General features: G+C 38.8%; 2 protein-coding genes across 2 annotated transcripts in view; one reads left to right on the top strand and one right to left on the bottom strand.

Annotated features, from left to right (window-relative positions):
* Positions 1-5287: 5287 nt before the first annotated feature.
* Positions 5288-9607, bottom strand: LOC101593027 (cationic trypsin-3-like). The gene is made up of 5 exons (XM_004629032.1): positions 9568-9607; positions 7647-7809; positions 6636-6889; positions 5981-6117; positions 5288-5437 (listed from the first exon to the last, which is right to left on the bottom strand). The coding sequence occupies exons 1-5, from the start codon at positions 9605-9607 to the stop codon at positions 5288-5290; spliced, it is 744 nt and encodes a 247-aa protein (XP_004629089.1).
* Positions 9608-16889: 7282 nt separating this feature from the next.
* The window catches only part of LOC101588314 (cationic trypsin-3-like), a 14540-nt gene continuing 11914 nt past the window's right edge, over positions 16890-19515 (top strand). Inside the window, exon 1 of the mRNA XM_004629120.1 lies at positions 16890-16929. Within this exon, the coding sequence (XP_004629177.1) occupies positions 16890-16929 (40 nt within the window). The remainder of the gene's footprint in view (positions 16930-19515) is intronic.

Raw genomic sequence — 19515 nt, 5'->3', positions numbered from 1 at the left:
TATATATATATCTCATATGCAGTACAATGTACTTTTCAACGTTTCAAGCCTTATAAGTACAGTGTCTATGTTTACTCAGCATTTTTGTTTTCTTGACCATGAGCCCCAAACCTGCACACCAGAGACCCCTCCTTGTCTGTCTGTTTGTCTGCTGGACACACTCACAAGCTGGACCCAGGAAGGCGAGGAAGATGGAAGTCTTTGTAGTTCTTCCTTGGAAGACTTTCTATGCACAAGTACGTATCCCTCCAGGTTGATACCCATGGCCACAGGTGCCAGGAAAGGTATTCCAATGTAAACTCACAGATCTAAATTTAGGATTCAATTCCATGACATGTGGGTGATGACTCAGTAGCAAATTTAAACATCCACTTGCCCTTTTCCAGAAGGTCATGGGAAAGGGAGTGACAAACACACCTTGTGGGAACTTTTCCTGTTCTGGGAAAAAAGTAGGGGAAGGTTCACAGGACAAATCTACAGATTTCTCAGCTGCCAGTCAAGAATGTCAGGGACTTGGCTGACTCATTCTGAACATTTACCCTAAAGATGCTTTTGAGCCCTGTACCCTTGAGGTTAGACAACACTAGCTGTTTCACGCTTATATACTTTGTCTGATGGCAGTTCTGATTTCATTCTTCCCTATTAAATTTTCAGTATTATTAGGAACAACTTGTTCTCCTAATAAGAGAAAAAATAGTTCTTACTTGAAATGATAATAGATAAACATGGAAAAGTAAAAGAACAACTTACATTTTTTCCCCTAGAATTTACTATATGTTAAAAATAGAGTTGTCCCTCCTATGATTTCATATTTTTGGTGGTGGTGGAAGTGGTGGTAGATATGATTGAATCCAGGATCTTCATTTTGTATTTGTTAGATTTTGATGAAATATGGCTGCTTAAAAGGCTGTTAGAGTTGGAATTGTTCTATCAAAGATCAGGAACTAAAATGAAGTCCTTTATGTACAGGATTTCAAGCTCTTACATAAAGAAGATTCCAACAAGGAGGCAACAATGATGATTTAGAGGAGAGCAAAAGCCCTTATTCACCTCCAAGATAATGAAGCCCCTTTCCCTTTATAATAAAGCCCTTTTCCTTTTTTTCTTCTGCCTGTTTCTCTGCTGCGACATTATCAAAACCTATCAGCAACCATTGTTGATTTCCTGTTACTTTGTTTAGTGAAATCAGGCTTACACTTATGTGCTCCTAGTTGTATCATGACCTTCATGCAAGGAAGACAGACATACAGAACATTTTGTTCCAACATATGCTACTCCAATAAATTGAAAGATGAGGCAACTTCATTTAAAGGGTACATCAGTGACCAAATGCATTTGAGGTGGAGAAACACCTTTCTTTATTTTTAAAAGTATATCTATGATTCATAACAACAAAGGAAAGGGGAAAGTAAGGCAGCAAAATTAGACACTGATACATTTATGTCATCATTATTTTTTAATTGGATAAAAGTAACCTGCTATTGCTTTTGATAACTTACATATGAATGAAGATGTTTTTGTTCTGAGGTAGACTTTTTATAAATTTTTAGAAAAGTTAAAAAGGAGCATTATTGATTTAAATTATGATGGAGTGATAACATGGAAATATTTCATCAATTATTCCATGAAGAAAGGAAATGAAAAGCTCTCTTAACAAAAGAAGGGAAAAAGATAGATTTGTGTATATATACAGGATAGTTTGGATAATTGCTCTGCTGAATTCTGCTGGTCTTTTGAAAGGAGCAATTAATGCTTAAATGTTTTTCCTTTTTATTCTTATGATTCTTTTTGGGTACCAGGGATTGAACTCAGGACCTTGTGCTTGCCAGGCAGGTGCTTAAGCCAATGAACTATTTCCCCAGACCTCTTTTTATTCTTATTATTTTTTTCTTTTGAACTTCTTATAACTTTTTAATTATTGTTTTGTTTTCTTTAAACCAATCTTGCATGTTTATATCTGGTAACCTAAACAACTAATTTGAAGATAACACCATGCAATATATCAATCACTGTTGAATTCCTATTACTTGGTTTAGTGAAATTTTGTATCATTTCTAATGCTGTTTTTTTTCTATTAACATTTTGTATTCTTTAAAAAAAAAAGGCCAGCCAAGTAGCTCATTGGATTAAAGTCCCTGCAAACAGGTGCAGGGGCCCAGGTTTCAATCCCCAGGCCTGTCTTGCCAGCCCTGTTCCTGGGGTGCACTGAGACAGCGATGGAGACTGGGTATAGTGGTGCGCACCTGTAATCCCAGCTCTTGGGAGGCTGTAAACAGGAGAATCACTATGAATCAGATCTAGTAGTGAGACCCTGAACACCCTGTAGAGCCTTCCCTAAAATACAGAAAGAAAAAAAATAAATAAAAGCTGTCTTATTCTTTTTCTTTTGATTCATGTTTCAAATATGTCATTATTATATTAATGAATCATTAAATAGCATTGGGGACAGTGAAGGAGAAATTTATTTTTGAGCTCTTAAACATAATGGCGTTCTGACAAGAGTGGGATTTACATGAAATTTTAAAATGCTCAGCAAGAATTTCAACCAGCCGGCCTGTCCTGGAACTAGGATGTGCCCTTTGACCTTGTCCCTTGTTAAGTTGAATTCCATAAATAGAATAAAATTTCAGACTTACAATCCAGTTCACGGAGAAAATTTTTACCAAAAGAGGACTGCAATTCCAAGATAAGAAATGTTATATAGTCCAAAAGTAAGTTTGGATGAGTTACAAAAGTCACTGAGGAAAATTGTGAAAGAATTTTGTAAAGAGACAGAGTCTTTAAAATATTGAAGGTGTGATTGAGTTGTGAAAAAATTTTTATGAGATTTTGTACAATGTGCACAATCGTCACAGTCATGTTGATCCCACTGCAATAGTTGCGTTTGGTTAGATGTGACAGACAACCTGAATGTGCTTCGTTCTCTCTGTTGCTACCAAATTCTTCAGACATACACATTCTATCAAAGCAATGTGGCCCAGCGCTTTGAGAAGAGAACCTACAGGATGGACAAAATTAAACTTCACAAGGGACCTAGGTAGACTGAGCCTGAGCTCCACTCCTGCTCAAGATTTTTCCTGCTCAGATGTCATTAAAAGGATTTTTTTCTTTTTTTAGGAAATCAACCATGGCTGTTATATTGCATACTGTTATCTGCAAAGTAGTTGTTCAGATTACCAGATTTAAGCATACAAATTGGTCGAAAATTTTAAAAATTACACATAACTTCCATAAATCAAAAGAAATCAGATGTACAGTTATCTTAGCTAGCATCATCCCTTCCTTCTCGTCTCCTTTTTCTCATTCTAGTTGTTCATTCCTTTGGAGTAGTTTCTTTCGCTTTCACAATATTATTGTACTTTTCGGGTTTTGTTTACCCTTTCAGTTTCTTATACAAGGGAGACTGTACAATGTTCACACATGTGGGTCTGATTTATTTCACTTAGGAGTATGGTCTCTGGCTGCACCCATCTACCTATAAGATTCTGGAGTTTATATCCTAACACCAATCCATAGTCCTCAATCACTTCCCCTGGGCTGTGGAAGCACCTCAGACCAAAATCAAGCGCAGATTTTCACTGGCAATTAGGGAAATCAAAACAGAATGACATGGTGGTTGAGTAGTCAGAGCTCCGCAGAAAACTGTTCCATGACAAGAATGGAATAATGTCAGATTGTAAAGAAATCCCTGCATCAGCCTTATCAAGGCACAAAAGGCTAGGAAGCTATAAATGAATAATTCTTGTCCATTATTGCCTGACTTTCGAAGTACAAGTCTACCAAAACCCCTGTGGAGGGTTCAGGGCTCCCATCTGGCAATATGATAGATGGGTGTGAAAGAAAGATTATTTTGCAGTTGAGGAGCTCTGGGATGACCAATGTTTAATGTGGAACAGAAGGCCATGAGTTCAAAACTCATGGCTTTTATTGCTACTAACCAGGTATATGAATGGTCATTGCTGCAGAGTGGTATGGAAATGAGATTTTTCAAGGCGTTGGCTATAAGAAGAAACAGCAATTTTGTAGTAGGCATAGAGGCCTCTAAAGAGCAACACAATTGGTAGCTTGTTGGGTACACGACTTCCTTCCTTTACTGCCAGGAAGGTATAATGCTTTTTAAGTCCCACAGTTTCAGCTAAGATGTTATCTGATGTTGTAGCCCTAGAATCTCATCAGCCATGGAGGAAGGGATTGGTAATTCTCACCCAGACTCAATCATATTCTTTTATCTAATTAAAGCAACAGCTGGTTCAATATGGTTGAACTGGGCTGGTGAGATGGCTCAGTGGTCTAAAGCACCTACTTAGAACAAGCTTAGCAAAGCACAGGGACCGCGGTTGAATCCCCCAGCACCACATGCCAGCCAGCGCCGCCCCCTGGTGGGCTGAGCTGGCCACACACATACACACACACAAATAAATAAATAAATAAAAACTGGATTTAAAAAAAAAAGATGCAACCATGATAAATAATAAAAAAATAAAAACTTTAAAAAAAAATATGGTTGAACTACGGGTCAAGGAAATAATGAGATAAGGGGCTTCACTGCACATCACTACTCAGGAGAGCACAACTTGGGGGTCTCCTGCACAAGCCTTTGTACCATATATAGCACCTTCTATTTTGGTAGAGAGAGGAACATCACATGACACTTTCACTCATCCCGAATATATGTATACAGTGTCATTAGTAAAAGGCAAGAGTCAGCATGAGGTCCTGCTCACCACCTGGTGCTGGTAAGGGATGCACACCTATGCCAAGCCTGGAACTGCTCCCAGGTTCTATGGGCATGGGGGAGAGCAGAGCTCTTGTGAGGGGGAATCATAGAAAGCCTCGGAGAGAAAGGTGGAGAAGTCACTTGATCAGAGGTCTTCTCTAGACAAACTAAGGAAGGAAAGCCTGTGCAGGAAAGACAGACATGTGCCAGGCACTAACGGGAGCTACAGTGTGTGGTCACTGGTGGAAGCTTAAAAAGACCTGAAGAACTGAGTGCTGGGAAATGTGACCCACTTGCCTTCTATTCTCAGCATCTCACCTGCTTTGCCATGTGGAGGTGAGAAGTAAGTGTCTGTTCATTTGATTGGATGGATGGTGGAATAGTCTTTCAAATATCCCAGTAAAATACTTCCAATTTCTATCTCTGCACTGTGATTTGAAAGTTTATGAAAAACAAAGACCATCAGGGAAAAGTATGATGCAGAGAAAAATTTATTTTCCATATATAAATTTTGGGCACAGAAGAAAAGTGAAACTGACTCCAGTTGTGGAACCTGAGAAATGATGGTGTTCAGTTGGCTGTGATGGTCTCATGAATCCAGTCCAGGTAGTTGCACACCTTGGCGTAGACCCCAGGCTTGCCTTTGAGAGCACAGCCAGAACCCCAAGAGACGATTCCTTGGAGCTGCCCATTGCAAACCACAGGGCCACCAGAATCACACTGAGTAAGAGTGAAAAGGTAAGTAGGACTTCTGTTGACATCCCCTGGGCTTCTGAGAGTGTTTGTTTGTTTGTCTGTTTTTGTGTTTGACTCAAGATGATCTTCTCTTACATTAGGACTCTTTTTAGACTGAAATTCCTCTGAGAAGCAACCTCTACATTCCCAGAAATTGAAACTTTCACTATATGTTGCAACTTTATTCTTCCTTTCTTAGAGCCCTCCCCATTCCTTTTAGGCTTATAGCAGAAGGCTGAGGAGATTTATAGCCATGTCAACTACTCTGGACCTTTCCAAAGGGATCCCTTCCATAATATACTGTTGGAGACTGCTAATTGGATTCACCGTTTAAAATTAATTCCTGTGAATCATTTTTACAACTTAATCATGAATACCATAAAGAATTTACAATTTATTCCAATGATATCTATTTCTTTTTATATTTGGCATCAAGGACAGTTGTAAATTCCTCTGTGGTTCAAAATAGGAAAAATATGATGGAGGAGGAAGATACTAGGGAGAACCAAGAAGTATGAAAGAGCTCACCTGGCAAGAGTCTTTTCCACCTTCCACAAAGCCCGCGCAGAACATGTTGCTAGTGATCTGACCCGGGTATGCTTTGTGGCAAACGGTGTCAGAGAGGACAGGGACATCCAGACACTGCAGGAGGGAAGGGTACTTGACTGTTGAGTGGAAGGGTGAGAGGACAAGGAGATTACACAGAGCATCAATGGAATTTTCATTCACTATCTCACAACTTCTACTCTTTGTTTCCATACGTGAACGTCTAATGATTAAAGAGATTACACCTTTCCTAAATGCTTCATCAAGCAGTTCTGGTCACCAAGTCATTACTTCTCTGACACCAGCATCAGTGGACACTGAAGTCAAGTCCAGAAATGTTTTGTCAAGCAAATGTACACTTCCATTAGCACTGAGGCCTTCATCATGGCTCTGTCTTCCTCTTCTGTTTCTAGCCTTTTGTAAGCCTCTAATCAATTTCAGTTAAACACTTTCGCTGTTCTATAGCAGTTCATACATGTTACATCTTGCACTGTATCCCGAGAGGCATCTTTCTCACCTCCATATATACTTCCTGTATCTGGAAGCCTGACTCTTGGAGCAGTGCCTTGGGTGCAAATTTAGACTAACATTTTCTCACCTGTTCAGACTTAGTCTTCTTACTGCCGGAGACACTTACCACCAATGCTCAGAGTGTTGCCCCAGCCAGACACGAGGCATTGAGCACCAGCTGAAGGGCAGGCTCTCGGCAGAGTGATGATGCCCACTCGTGCATTGATGGTGGCTGGTGTCTTCAGTTTAATCAGCATGATGTCATTATCAAAGTTGTTTTTATCATAATCAGGATGAGGGATAATCTTGGCTGCATCAATGAATTGCTCACCACCCTCAATGACATGGATGTTGTGTTCTCCCAGACGAACTTGGATTCGCCTGGATTAAAAAGAGTCCAAGTTTCCTATTATCGAACTTGAGCTATGTCTGCTCTGGCCAACCTACCAGCCATGAGCAGAGGAAACCTCCTTACGCATTCACTGACAGAGGCAATAAGCACTTAAACTAGCACTGCACCACCTTGCATGGGGAAGTTTATAGAATTCCCTGCTCTCATGTCCCTGCCAGGGCCCACACCCATCTCAGCATCTTGTTAGAACTGAAAGGCTCAGGAATAGGAACTGAACAACTCCTACTTGGCCAACAGACATGCAAATTGAGGTGAGGATTGAGCAGCATCTGCCATTCGTGCTTTGGTTGGGATCACTGAGCTTCACAGAAAGACGAGGAAGTATCAGTGATAGCAGTCAGATATCAAGGGAAGAGAATAAATTAGGCTTTTTTTTAATGTAGTAGATATCTGATATATTTATTATATTCACATGGTGTTTCATAATTTTCTTCTTGAGCCCTAATAATATTACTATATAATGATTAATTCTCTAAAACATTGTAAGAAAAACTCCATCGGTCATGGTTTCCATGTCTTTGGTAATGTGATCACAAAGCCATGAGGACCTTCAAGGGTATCTCCGTAGATGCTCCTCAGTCCATCTCATGAATCCTGAGGGCTGCTGCAGCTCTCAGGCACTGCATGGTTTATCCACGGTGCACAGCGCTAGTGTGCCTTGGTTATCCATTGGGGTTGGAGGATTATTTGAGCATAGAGAGTAGAAGGGCAATGCTGTCCACTTACGGCTCAGAGCAGTGAGCTGCGGACAGCACCCACTGCTCAGTGATGAGGGAGCCGCCACAGAAGTGCAAGCCATCGTTCAGGGACACCTGGTAGGGGAGGGAGTTCTTCTTACATTCATAGCCTCCAACGATCTTGTCATCGTCACCATCAGGGGGGAAAGCGACTGATGAGGAAAAGTGAGGAACCCAGTTGAATGTAAGTTTCAGGAATTTCTACAGCACCATCAACATTCTGCAGACTATCCAATGAGAAAAGAGGGGGCAATACTCTTGCGCTGCATATCAGGAAATGATAGCATCTTGGTAACATCTTGAAAAATTTATTTTCCTATATTTTAAACAGGTATTTTCCTTATGTTACTGTTTAAGTGTGACATGTTTAATGTGTGGTTTAAAAGTAATATATATTATCTTATGTTTGCCTTATCAGTTTTATACACACACACACACACACACACACACACACACACACACACACACAGGCACATGGATGTCCTCAAATAGAAAAAGATCAGTGGGTCTCTAGTTGACACATGTTTGGACATTCCTGAGGGTATAAAATTTATTTTTATCAAGAATGCTGCTCAAAATTTATACAAATGTACAGAATCCTGGCATTAATTCCCTTTTTTGGAGGTAAGTGGTTGATTCTGTGTCAGCAGGACATGGTTTTGTTCATTATGTCAGAGGGTAACTTAGAATATTTTTCTCTGGAAGAGAAAAAGGGCTTTGTACTTATCTTCAGTCAATTTCTCATTTTGGTTCTAGGCTCAGTATGTTATAAATCATTGTAGAGAATATTACGAATTCCATTTTCCTAAACTTTCCCCTTATCTAAGTTATTTCCTTATAGCTATGAATACAGTTGGGGTTTGGAAAGTTAGTAGTTATCAAATTTTGTTATAGCCCTGAAACTATAATTCTGTTATCTGAGCCCATTTTTCCTCAATAATTAAAATAATTTTAGAAAAGACATTTCCAGGTTTGTAGGCAGGCAGATGCATTGAATTTACAGCTGATCGAATGTGAAAATTTATTTATTTATTTTTTGTGCAGAGTCTCACTACACAGTCCAGACTCATAGTGATCCTCCTGATTCCTGCCTCCCAAGTGCTGGGATTACAGGCTTGTGCCACCATGCCCGGACTCCCTCTCTGGCTCAGTACACCCCAGGGCCGGTGCCCAGCGTGGCATGTGGAGCCAGGGTTCGAACCCTGGCCCCTGCGCTTACCTAAGCAAGCCCTTACTCTGCTGAGCTACACTGCCAGTCCTTCAAATGTGAAAATTTAGTATAAAAATTTCAGAATATACAGCTGGATAACATGAAAATAAAAATACACGTGTTTTTTTCAGAATGGAAAGACAGAATGACTTGATACCAGAGAACATTCACCGCAAATCAATTGCACAAAACAGGTCAAGAAATTTGACCTCAGAGGAGCAGCACAACTTTCTCCACGAGGACTCCTTGTGAAAATAACCAGTGCTTGTGAGAATATCGAGGACAATTAGACTTGGACACTCACAATCTTTTCAATGGACACAGACTATTTTCCATCATTAACTCCACCTTCTTAAATAAGTCTAGACAAGTGCTTTTCCAAAATCCTTTCCTTTTTTTGTCTTTTTCAGGAAATTCTTCCTGGAAGTTCATGCTGAATTTTGATCATTTATTCCCTGCACTCTGAAGCAGTTTTCTTTTTTTTTTTTGTTGTTGTTGTTGTTGATCACCCAGTTCATTACTTCCTCCCAGAAGATTGATTTGATTTTCTGTACAGATGTACTACACACCTTACGTTCAGCACGTTACACTTCTTAAGTAAAGGCAGCACACTACCCACATTTGTGTTTCAGCAAGCGCACATGTGCACAAACTCACATACACACGGAGATGCCTGGACGGTTTCGTTGACCACACTCACCAGCTGCTCCCAGGAAGGCAAGAAAGACGCAGGCCCTCATGGCAGCCCTCGCCATCTGGACCGGGATCTGAATGCAGCCTTTCTGTCCTCTGGTATTTATACCCATGTGCTTGTCATCGGCGCCCAAGGCCACAGGTGCCAGAGGAGTGATTTCATTGGAAACTCACGAGTCCTGATTGAGAATTCCATCCAATGGCATTTGGAAAATGACTCAGCACCAAGGGTAAACATAAACTTCCCTCTTTCCAGAGGATCATGGGAGCAGAAGTAACAAGCACAGCTGGCGAGGACCTTTGCCAACATAGGCAAACAAGGAGGTGTAAGATGATAGACCAGGGCTCCAGGTTTCAGGATTCCCAGAAGAAAACGTCAGGGAGTTGTTTGGCCCGACTGTGACCTTCTGTCCGGAGGATTCTCTTGAATTCTGTAATATCATATTTTAAATGAACAGTTTTATTCCTTGTTTCACGAGTGTTCAGATCTTACCTAGACATGCTGACCTTTCACTGCGCTTAGTAACATCTGGATCTTCTGAGTAGAAAAATGGTTCTTATTTTAAATAGTAATAAACAAAAACAAGAAAGTAGAAAAATAGTAGTAACTGGCAGTTATCTCCAGCTTGTGATGTGTCAGGGGTGTAATTCTCCTCCATTCTCTGTGGCTTCACTTCCTGTGGTTTCAGTTACTCCAGGAAACCATGGACTAAAACAAATTAAAGTCACTTTCTAGAAATAAGTAATTCACAAATTTGGGGATATTTTTACTACTGCAAATTGTTATGTTTGTTCTATGATTATTATTGCTAGTTTATTTTTCCATGCAAATTATAAAGTCAGTTTTACTATGCATGTCTATGTGTCAGTAAATCAGTCTCTAAAGTATTTGCTCTTATCAAAGTTCATGTCTCTATGAAGAATCCTGAAAATAGCCCTGTGTAGAAGAGAGAAGTCCCATGTAGTAAGTGGAGCATTTTGTTTGTATTAATTTTGGAATCATTACAAAAGCTATATATAATATGTATCATAATTCCCAATTTGCAGATGGGTAAAGTGACAGAGTTGTAGGGGACTTCACCATTATCTCACAGCAAGTCATTTATGGAATCATCTTTTCAACCCCAGAAGCTTGGCTTCAGAGTCTGTGCTCTGACTGAAGTTACACAGGGTTTCCCTGATTGTACTAGTGCTGCTGTTCTTTTCTTTGCATGTGGAATTGTGGAAGTGACGGGTGAACACCAACGCATACACTCCCTGCTGGAAAGCACTTATTTAAACATGCTATAAATTTTACTATGGGAGGGCAACAGGTCAGAAATTCAGATTGCATTTCTGTATTTTATGGCTGTGAAGTGTGCAAATGTGAAATCTGCCTAAACTCAGCATCTGTTCCCTCAAACAGTATGCCATGAAAAGAAGACAACTACAATCTAATCTCCATCAAACTAGTGTTCATTTACCGAATCCTGAAAAATATTACATAGGTTTCTTTATAGCAGAACTCATCAAAACTAAAGGAAAAAGATGCATGCAACCAAAATAAATAAGTCTCGGGGAAAGATGAATGTTTACTAGATATGCAACCATATTACACAGATATATTATCTATCATCTATGTGTAATGATGTTCCCTAGTAACTACCACAGGATGTCAAAGGTCTAGGATGATGTTCAAGCCATGGAAAAAGAAATGGCATGCTGTTGGATGATGGAGACCAAGTGTGCAAGGTGATGTCAGGCCCTTCCTTCCCAGTAGGAGTCCTTTGTGAACAGATCTACTCTAAAAAGTGCCTTTGATGATGTAGCCTCTGCATCTTCTTCAGATCAGTGTGCAATGAATCTATTTGCCTCCCTCCATCTCTCCCGGGCATTCAGTACTTTCTGCACAGTACTCTCTAGACAGCCTGAATGTTGGATTCAGGGACACTGCCTACTTAGAGTTCATGAAATTTGCTGCAAACCTTCCAGGTTTCTCTCATTATTATTGGTGCTTAGTTTGTGAACTGCAGATTTCCTAACAATAAATATATTTCAGAGATCTCACAACCTTTCAAGTGGTTTTCTATGTTAAAATGTAGTAGAGATGATTGAATCATAATTCACATCAGTGTTTTGAAACGAGCAGTTAATGTTTGCAATTTTCACCTTGACTAACTCTGTATGCTGATATCTGCAGTCTGAGCAGCTACATCGAGGGCAGCAATGTGTAATAAAAACCCAGGGTTGAGTGCCGCTCATCTTGGTCTTCTAAGTGTGTACCGTTTCTCATGTCTAATCAATTTTCATATTTTCTATGAAATAAATTAAAACACACCAATATTCAATTATTTTCCCAATGTTGCATGACTAAATCTGTCAATCTGGGCAACAGATTTGATAATAAAAATAGTACTAGAAAAAACCCATTAAAACCATACAAGATGAAAATGAGATTTGACAAATCAATAGAATTATTAAAGTTTTCCATGAGGGGCATGCTGCTTTTATTTTGAATATTCCATATACATATTCGTTTGACTTTATTCTTTATTTTTAGGGCAGGTAGATAAAATAAAGATAAACATACAAAAGACATGATTGGTAATGGGCTCATATTATGATATCTCTTCCTCTCATTGTCATTAATTCATCTTTTCATAATCAAAATAAAAAATTAGCACTGCAAATCTGTAGGTTCTGCATCAACAAACTGAACCACTCGCACACTAGAAAATGATTAAAATGATTTTTAAGCTTTGCAGATGTCCTGGACACACAGAGATTTATTTTAATTTCATTTCATAAAAATAAAAGATAACAATGATCTATATGGCATTTGCATTGTATTAAGTACCATAAATCATCCAGAAATGATTTAGAGTTTGCTGGAGTATGTACTCAACCTAGATGCATATATTAACTGGAATTCTGAAAAAGGACCTAAAAGCTGAAAGCAATTTCCTGTAGTCACTAAGAGACACAGTACTACATAGGTCACATCTATGGTACAGCGAAACCTCTGCCCCTTGCTCTGAGAGTGTGTCACCCCACTGAATTGAAACCACTCATCACGATTGGACTTCTTCCCTAGATGAAAGGTCTGGAAGTGATTACCTTAACATAGGTCAAAACTGTAAGAAGTCAGCTGTGATAGCCTCTGGAAGGAGAAATTTCCATGTAATTTTCTCAATTCAAATGTATCTCTATCTAGCTGTAAAGAAAAAGAAAATTATGACTTCAGAACCATGCTGCGATTATAAGACCGTGTCCCTATGCTAAATATGACCTCAGTGAGAATAGAGGGCAGAAAGAGAAATAAGGCAGTGGGATTAAAGTTTAGGGAATCAAATAATCTGTGAAAAAGTTCTACTCCCAGACTTCATGTGTGTATTCTAAAAACCTTATATGGACACTCTTGCAACAGAATACATACATGAGATGTCCACTTTTAGCCCTTTAGTGCATATGCTAGGAGTATGAATTTCCAAGACTTAAATTTCTATCAATAAAAGTATAAAGAATTTTCATATTAAGAGATAGTTACAAATTTTAATAAATTGTTCTTTAAAGACAACAAGAGACTGAAAAGACTAAAACAGATATTAAGGGGCCGGGGAGATATTCAGGGCCCAAGTGCCTGCCTGGCAAGCACAAGGACGGGAGTTTGATCTTTGGTACCTCGTGCCGTACCAGACCCGAAACTGGGAATGACAGCGCACGCCTGTAATCCCAGCACTGGGGAGGCTGAGACAGGAGGACCAGTGTGAGTCTGAGCTACATAGTGAGAGCTTGTACCAAATAAATAACTAAATAAATAGATTAATTAATTATTTAATTTTGAAAAAATAAAATATATTGAAACATATTTACTGGATGTCACTGAGGACACATGCTGTGCCAATATTTTCGTACATTAGCTGAGCGCCTGCCTGGTTTCTCATCTCTCATGTATCTCCCTCGTCTTGGCATTTCACAGGCTGTATTTGTCCTTCAACAGAAAGACGAATGTTTGTACATGTGAGGTGGGGATTGAGGAGGTGACTTAGAGTAAAGAGAAAGAAAGCAAGAAAAACTTCACAGTGAAGTTGGAAAATTTAAACAATCTTTCTTTTTGTGGTGGGAACATTTAGACAAGTTTAATGAAGGTAGACCTAAAGCAATAGCTATTTATTCAAAGATGAGGATATATATATATATTCTTATCTTTGAATAAAGATGATCTGTATATATATATATATAGTTCCTAACTTCTAGTGGAAATCCAACAAAAAAACCAAAACAATAATTTTTCCCAGAAAAACTTCTTGTTTGTTGAATTTACTTGCAATTTTAAAAGAAATGTCCTCTCATCAGAAAATTGGAACTTTTGGGTTGGCCACATAGCTCAGCAGACCAAAGTGTCTGCTTAGGCAGAGCACAGTGGCCAGCGCTCGATCCCCGGCGTGTAGTGCCGGTCCCATCCCCAGGGCGCACTAAGATGGGGATGAGACTGGGGGTGGTGGCAGGCACCTGTAATTCCAACGTTTGGGAGGCTGAAAACAGGAGAATCACTATGAGTAGGATCTACGCAGTGAAACCCTGCAGTCCCTATAGACACTGTACTAAATACCAAAAGAAAAAAAGAAAAGAAAAAGAAAGAAAGAAAATAGGAACTTTTAACATCAGAATTGATTGTAATGAGGAGCAGAAGGAGATCAGTTGTAAAGAGTCAAATTGACATAATGGGGGATTGGCAGGGAAAAATAATATGGCTAAAAACATCATGGTTATGAGTTTTTGGAGTATGGAGAATGAAGTAATATCTGTACTTAGAGCCTCAACTACCTATTTTAATATATGTTTCTATACATATATATTTTTCTTGCGGGTATATAAACTAGAAACTTTCTGTCAGTTCGGTACATGTCATGATCAACATGTTAGCACAAACTTTCTCATTCTTTATCGCAATCAACTAGTGCTTTTTTTTCTTTCATTTATGTATATGTTACAGGATCTCACTACGCAGTTTGGACTGCTAGTGATACTCCTGTTTTCAGCCTCCCTAGTGCTGGGATTATAGGTATTCACCCCCACGCCCCGATTTAGTCACAGGCTCAGCACGCCCCAGGGGCAGGGCCCTTTCGGCATGCAGGTCCCGGTATTGAATAAAGAACTGTTTTAGGGGCCGGGGAGATGGCTCAGTAGGATAAGCGCTTGACTGGCAAACGTCAAGGATCTGAGTTCAATCCCCAGTTCTGAAAAAAAAAAAAAAAAAAAAAAAAAAAAAAAAAAAAGAATTGTTTTAAGCTAAATATTCATACTATTAGTATGATTTTAGTGTTACAATTAAAATGTCAATCCTTTGAATATGAAGAGGGTGTTCAGAATAAATTACATTCAATTTTCATACCAACAAGGCCACATTACTTCCTGCGATGTTGAGGGAATCCTACTTTTGAATGAATCATTTTTCCAGCCCTGGTATATAGCAACACATTTTCTCATCCTGTAACTGATCTAGTTTTATCATTGGGAAGCACAACTGCCTTCAGCAAAATCAGCACACACGAGATACAAATTGTCTCATTATCCACAGACTCCACAGAGTTTGAAATACAAAGAACTCAAATATCAAACATTTGCCACATAATGGAGCTTATTATCAATGACACTGTAGTTTGAATAAAAGTAATGCCTGGCTCAAATGTGGCTTTTCTCAAGGATGCAAATCTTTTCCTTGCACTAAGTATTCTTGTTTTGAAAGATGTATTGGGTCTACAGGGTCTCACTACGCAGATCAGATTCATAGTGATCCTCCTGTTATCAACCACCCAAGTGCTGGGATTACAGGCACGCAGCACCATGCCTAGCCTCAGTCACCTTCTCAGCACGCCCCGGGGGCATGCCAGGGATTGAACCCATTTCCTGTGTCTGCCAAGCAGGCTCTTTAGTCTTCTGGGCTATCTGGCCTGCCAGTATTCTTGATAAAAGCTAGATTTTGCAAAATTTGATTGCGTCAAAATAACCTCCAGTAAGAGTAAAAACTTAAATATGAAGCTTGGGAATCTGGCTACTATGAATAATATGTGTTTCTTTCTCACTGAGATTCCCTCCTCATGAAAATTATTTTTCCATTATTAACATGTTTTTATCAAAGACTGAATGAGGAGATGGATGGAGACAATCTGAGAGGTGCTTAAAGAGCAGTAACCATCCTATTAACCTCAGTTCCTTTTTATTCACAAACAATTTTGTTATTGGTAAAATAGTAGATTCGGAAACCATAATTGAATACTCAGTCTGTGCTCCTGCTGAGAAATTTTGGTGAAGTTCCCAAGACTTTGCCATCTTAGATTTCAATTCTGTGAATTTGCGAATATAATATGCACCTTTTAGGACTGTACAACTGAAATTAATAAAAGCATAGAACTAAACAGTAAGTCCCCACTTCTATATGGCAAAAACATCCTACTCACAGAAGTTGCCTAAATCTGTATATAGTATGAAATTCTGCACATGAAGATTATCAGTACATAAGTATATGCCACAAAATTAATAAAAAAATTAGCAAGAAATTCACAACAACCTATACTGAAATAAGAGAAATGCAAAAATATACTGTATGCAAAAATTTAAAATGAACAGATTATTGATTTCTAGAGCCTTCATACTTAATGATTTTGGTCTGTAGGCCAGTGTGCCTACCCAAATCTTTGAAAAATGAAACTACAAGAAAGGCAGGATCACTATGAACTTCAGATACCTTAACTTCTAGATAATTATGAGTTGTCATCATTATTTATCACCTTTTTAATTTATTACATTTTCTAATGATAAAACATTTTCATGTTTCAGGATAAGAATTTCCTGCTAGTTCTACTGAAAAGTTATCATGGACATGTAGCTCAGAACTACTGTAAAACAGCTGCTTTGGCTGGGGAAAGAAACCAAAATGTTCATTAAACTCAGGGGTTCAGGGTTTAGGAGCATCTTTTCCACAAAAGTCCACAGTTGAGTCACAAAGTCCCTGAGATTGTATCAGGGAATCCAGAAACTGTTGGCTGTGTCCCGTGGCCTCATGTCCACTTACTGTGCAAGTCTGGGGCACAATTCCCAATAGGTGTGTTCATTACTTCCGTTCCTATAACCTTCTAGGGAAGGGGACATTTGCTGATAGCTAAATTTGGTGCTGGGTCATGTTCCAGGTGTCATGGAATTGAATTCTAAATTTAGATTTCCTTCTTTCCACTGAAATCACTTCTCTGGTACCTGTGGCCATGGGAGTCGGTGCCAAACCTAGAGGTATAAATACCTGTGCACGCAAAGTCTTCATCCTATTCCCCAAGGCTGATCCAGTGAGGAACCATGAAGACCTTGCTCCTCCTTGTCTTCCTGGGCACTGCTGGTGAGTCTGTTTAGTGAATTTATCTGTGACTTAGTATCCTGTATGTAACTGTCTGCTTCATTCTGAGGAATATCCCATCGATGAGGAATAGAGGCTCTGTTTTGAAGGTTATATTGCTGAAAATGCTGTACGTAGAAATGAACTTAAAGGATAATTAAATCTTCCTAGGTAGGGGAAAACGGTGTTGGTCAAGAGTGACTCAGAGTACACAGCATAAGGTAGCTGAGCATTTCTTCAACTTAAAGGTAAATTTCATGAAATGTGGGAGAAAAAAGAAGAGGGTCCCCAAAAGAAGTGATTACTTTAAAATATGTGAATTTATTAATAACTGAAACCAGGAGTGCTAGGGAGATAGCTCAGTAGAATAAGTGCTTGCCTGACAAGTGTAAGGGCCTGAGTTCAATCCCTGGTTATGCCAAAAACAAAAGAAAAATATTGAAACTAAATTCTTCCACTTGAATGATCAGGCATGTGGAAGCATAAGGTTGAACAATAAAAATCTGGCTACTTATGGAGTCTTCACAAGGTGGAATAATTTATGTTTTGTAAAAAACATGAGGAGCTTTATAATGTGACAACACTGCTAAGGAAATGTCTCTTTTAGATCAAATGTCATCTGGTGATGAAAATATAAGTAAAGAAATGAAAATACCATTTTTTCCATAATTTTATTGAGAAATAAATAGCAATAAGACACTTTCAAATCTAATTGGTAGGATAGTTCCAATAATTAACACATTGCATACTGTCTTCCTAGTGGCTACAGGTTGTACAAGATGCAGACATGATATCCTATTTACAAACACTATTAGAACAAATCCCCCTATTCATTGAATTAAGAGAATGTAGCTATATATCTATCCTAACCATTTTGAATACACAGATACAAAACGGTCATTCATCTATATCCCCTTTTTTGTTTAGTTCCATCATTTAAATATTATAGGTGTGTGAACACAGCAAAATATTACAAAATAGTCCAGTAGTCCATAATAGTATTGGGTCTTCCACTTGACTGGCAATGTCAGAATTTGTTGACCCGAGTCCCCTACAGCTCAACATAACAGTATGGCTTTACTTCTTATACTTCGTTTTTATACTTTTTTGCTAGATGGTTAAGACCAAGATAAAGCAAGACCTATGTAAGCAGAATTGTAGCTTTTGGGTGTGATAAATTCAGTCAAATCCCCTCAGAATGTATCCTGAGACCCTGTAGCTTAGATTGTAGATCCTTTGTCAGTGTCAGCCATGTGGATGAGTCACGGCCATTGCTTGGCCAATGTGCTCTCTGTGAAAGCCTGAGAGAATGTTTTCTCCCCATGTGACTCTCGTTAGGCACACTCTACATCATGGATCACTTTCCTCTTTGCTCCCATAATCTCCTTGATCAGAAAATTTGGGACACTACTGAGTTACATGACGTTACAGTACAAGTTCTCATATGTCCTGAATCTTAGTTGACCTTGGAAGGCTAGGGCCAAAATGTTGGCTTTCCTTGTGGCCTCCTTTTTTTCTAGTTTTTGGTCTGCAAACTTAGGTTGTTAACCCTCCAGAAGAGAAGCTTATTGTTATTACCATACAACCTAGGCTGTTGAGCTTAACCTCACTGTCTGTCTGAATATCAAACATCTTAGGCATAACAGGGAACAGGTGATTTTCATCAAGTATTGATATGTTAAACTTTCAGTCTCTATAGAATATGATGAAAAAAATTTTAATTAAAATATATTTAAGAGATAGGAATAAAGAATTATATATGTTTGCACATAAGTCCAGAAATCTAACTATATACAACATTGCAGCAAGATAGTCCTACAACACTCCTTTTCCTGTCTCCTGCCTTCATTACCCACCCCCTTCCTTTTTAAACAATCATCTACCTGAGAGACAGCACAGTAGCAACTGGCATGTCATGACAAGCAGCCCATATTCAGAAGACCAGAATGACAGGCACTCCAAGCATAAACCTACTAATACAAATGGCCATCTTCAGTGCAGTTGCTTAGTTCACAGGTGTCAGAATATATAGTTAGTCAGGGTGAGAATCCTTCCAATCAACTGCTAGATTTAAAAATCTTCTGAAGATTCTCAGGATCATTGCCTTACCCATTTTATACATATAACTGTATGGCTTGCCACTCTCATGTTTCTTCTCCTTCCTCTCACTTCATTGTCTAGTTCTCAAGTTCTTGCTTTCCTTTTGGTTGTATTATACCTTTCTATTTGTATTTCTTCTTTTGATTTCTTATACTAGGGAAAGTATATGATATTTATACATATGTGTCTTGTTTATTTCACTTATGAGTATATCTTCAAGTGGCATCCACTTCAATATAAAGGCTTCGAGTTTATCATTCTATATAGCTGAGTAATGCTCCACAGTATAAAAATACCACATCTTTTTCATCTATTCCTCAGGTGACAGGCATCTTGGTTGTTTCCAAGATTTGGCTATCACAAATTGTGCTGCTATGAACATAGGCACACATATGTCACTATGATATGATGTTTTCAGATCCTCTGGGAAAATTCCCAGTAGAGGAATAGCTGGTTGAAAGGGGATTTCCAGTCCAACTTTTCTAAGGA

This window comes from Octodon degus, unplaced genomic scaffold, assembly GCF_000260255.1.
Source record: "Octodon degus isolate 3935 unplaced genomic scaffold, OctDeg1.0 scaffold00027, whole genome shotgun sequence".
In the NCBI taxonomy this organism is placed as follows: Eukaryota; Metazoa; Chordata; class Mammalia; order Rodentia; family Octodontidae; genus Octodon; species Octodon degus.
The sequence above is the reverse complement of the archived record's forward strand: the minus strand, read 5'-3'. Positions and strand labels throughout refer to the sequence as shown.

Excerpts from the sequence above, each read along its gene's own strand:
- LOC101593027 (XM_004629032.1), bottom strand. The coding sequence starts at position 9,607 with ATGAGGGCCTGCGTCTTTCTTGCCTTCCTGGGAGCAGCTG. Across the intron at positions 7,810-9,567 it reads TGCCTTCCTGGGAGCAGCTG|TCGCTTTCCCCCCTGATGGT; the intron begins GTGAGTGTGGTC and ends TTTCCTCATCAG. Across the intron at positions 5,438-5,980 it reads GTGGAAAAGACTCTTGCCAG|TGTGATTCTGGTGGCCCTGT; the intron begins GTGAGCTCTTTC and ends ACTCTTACTCAG.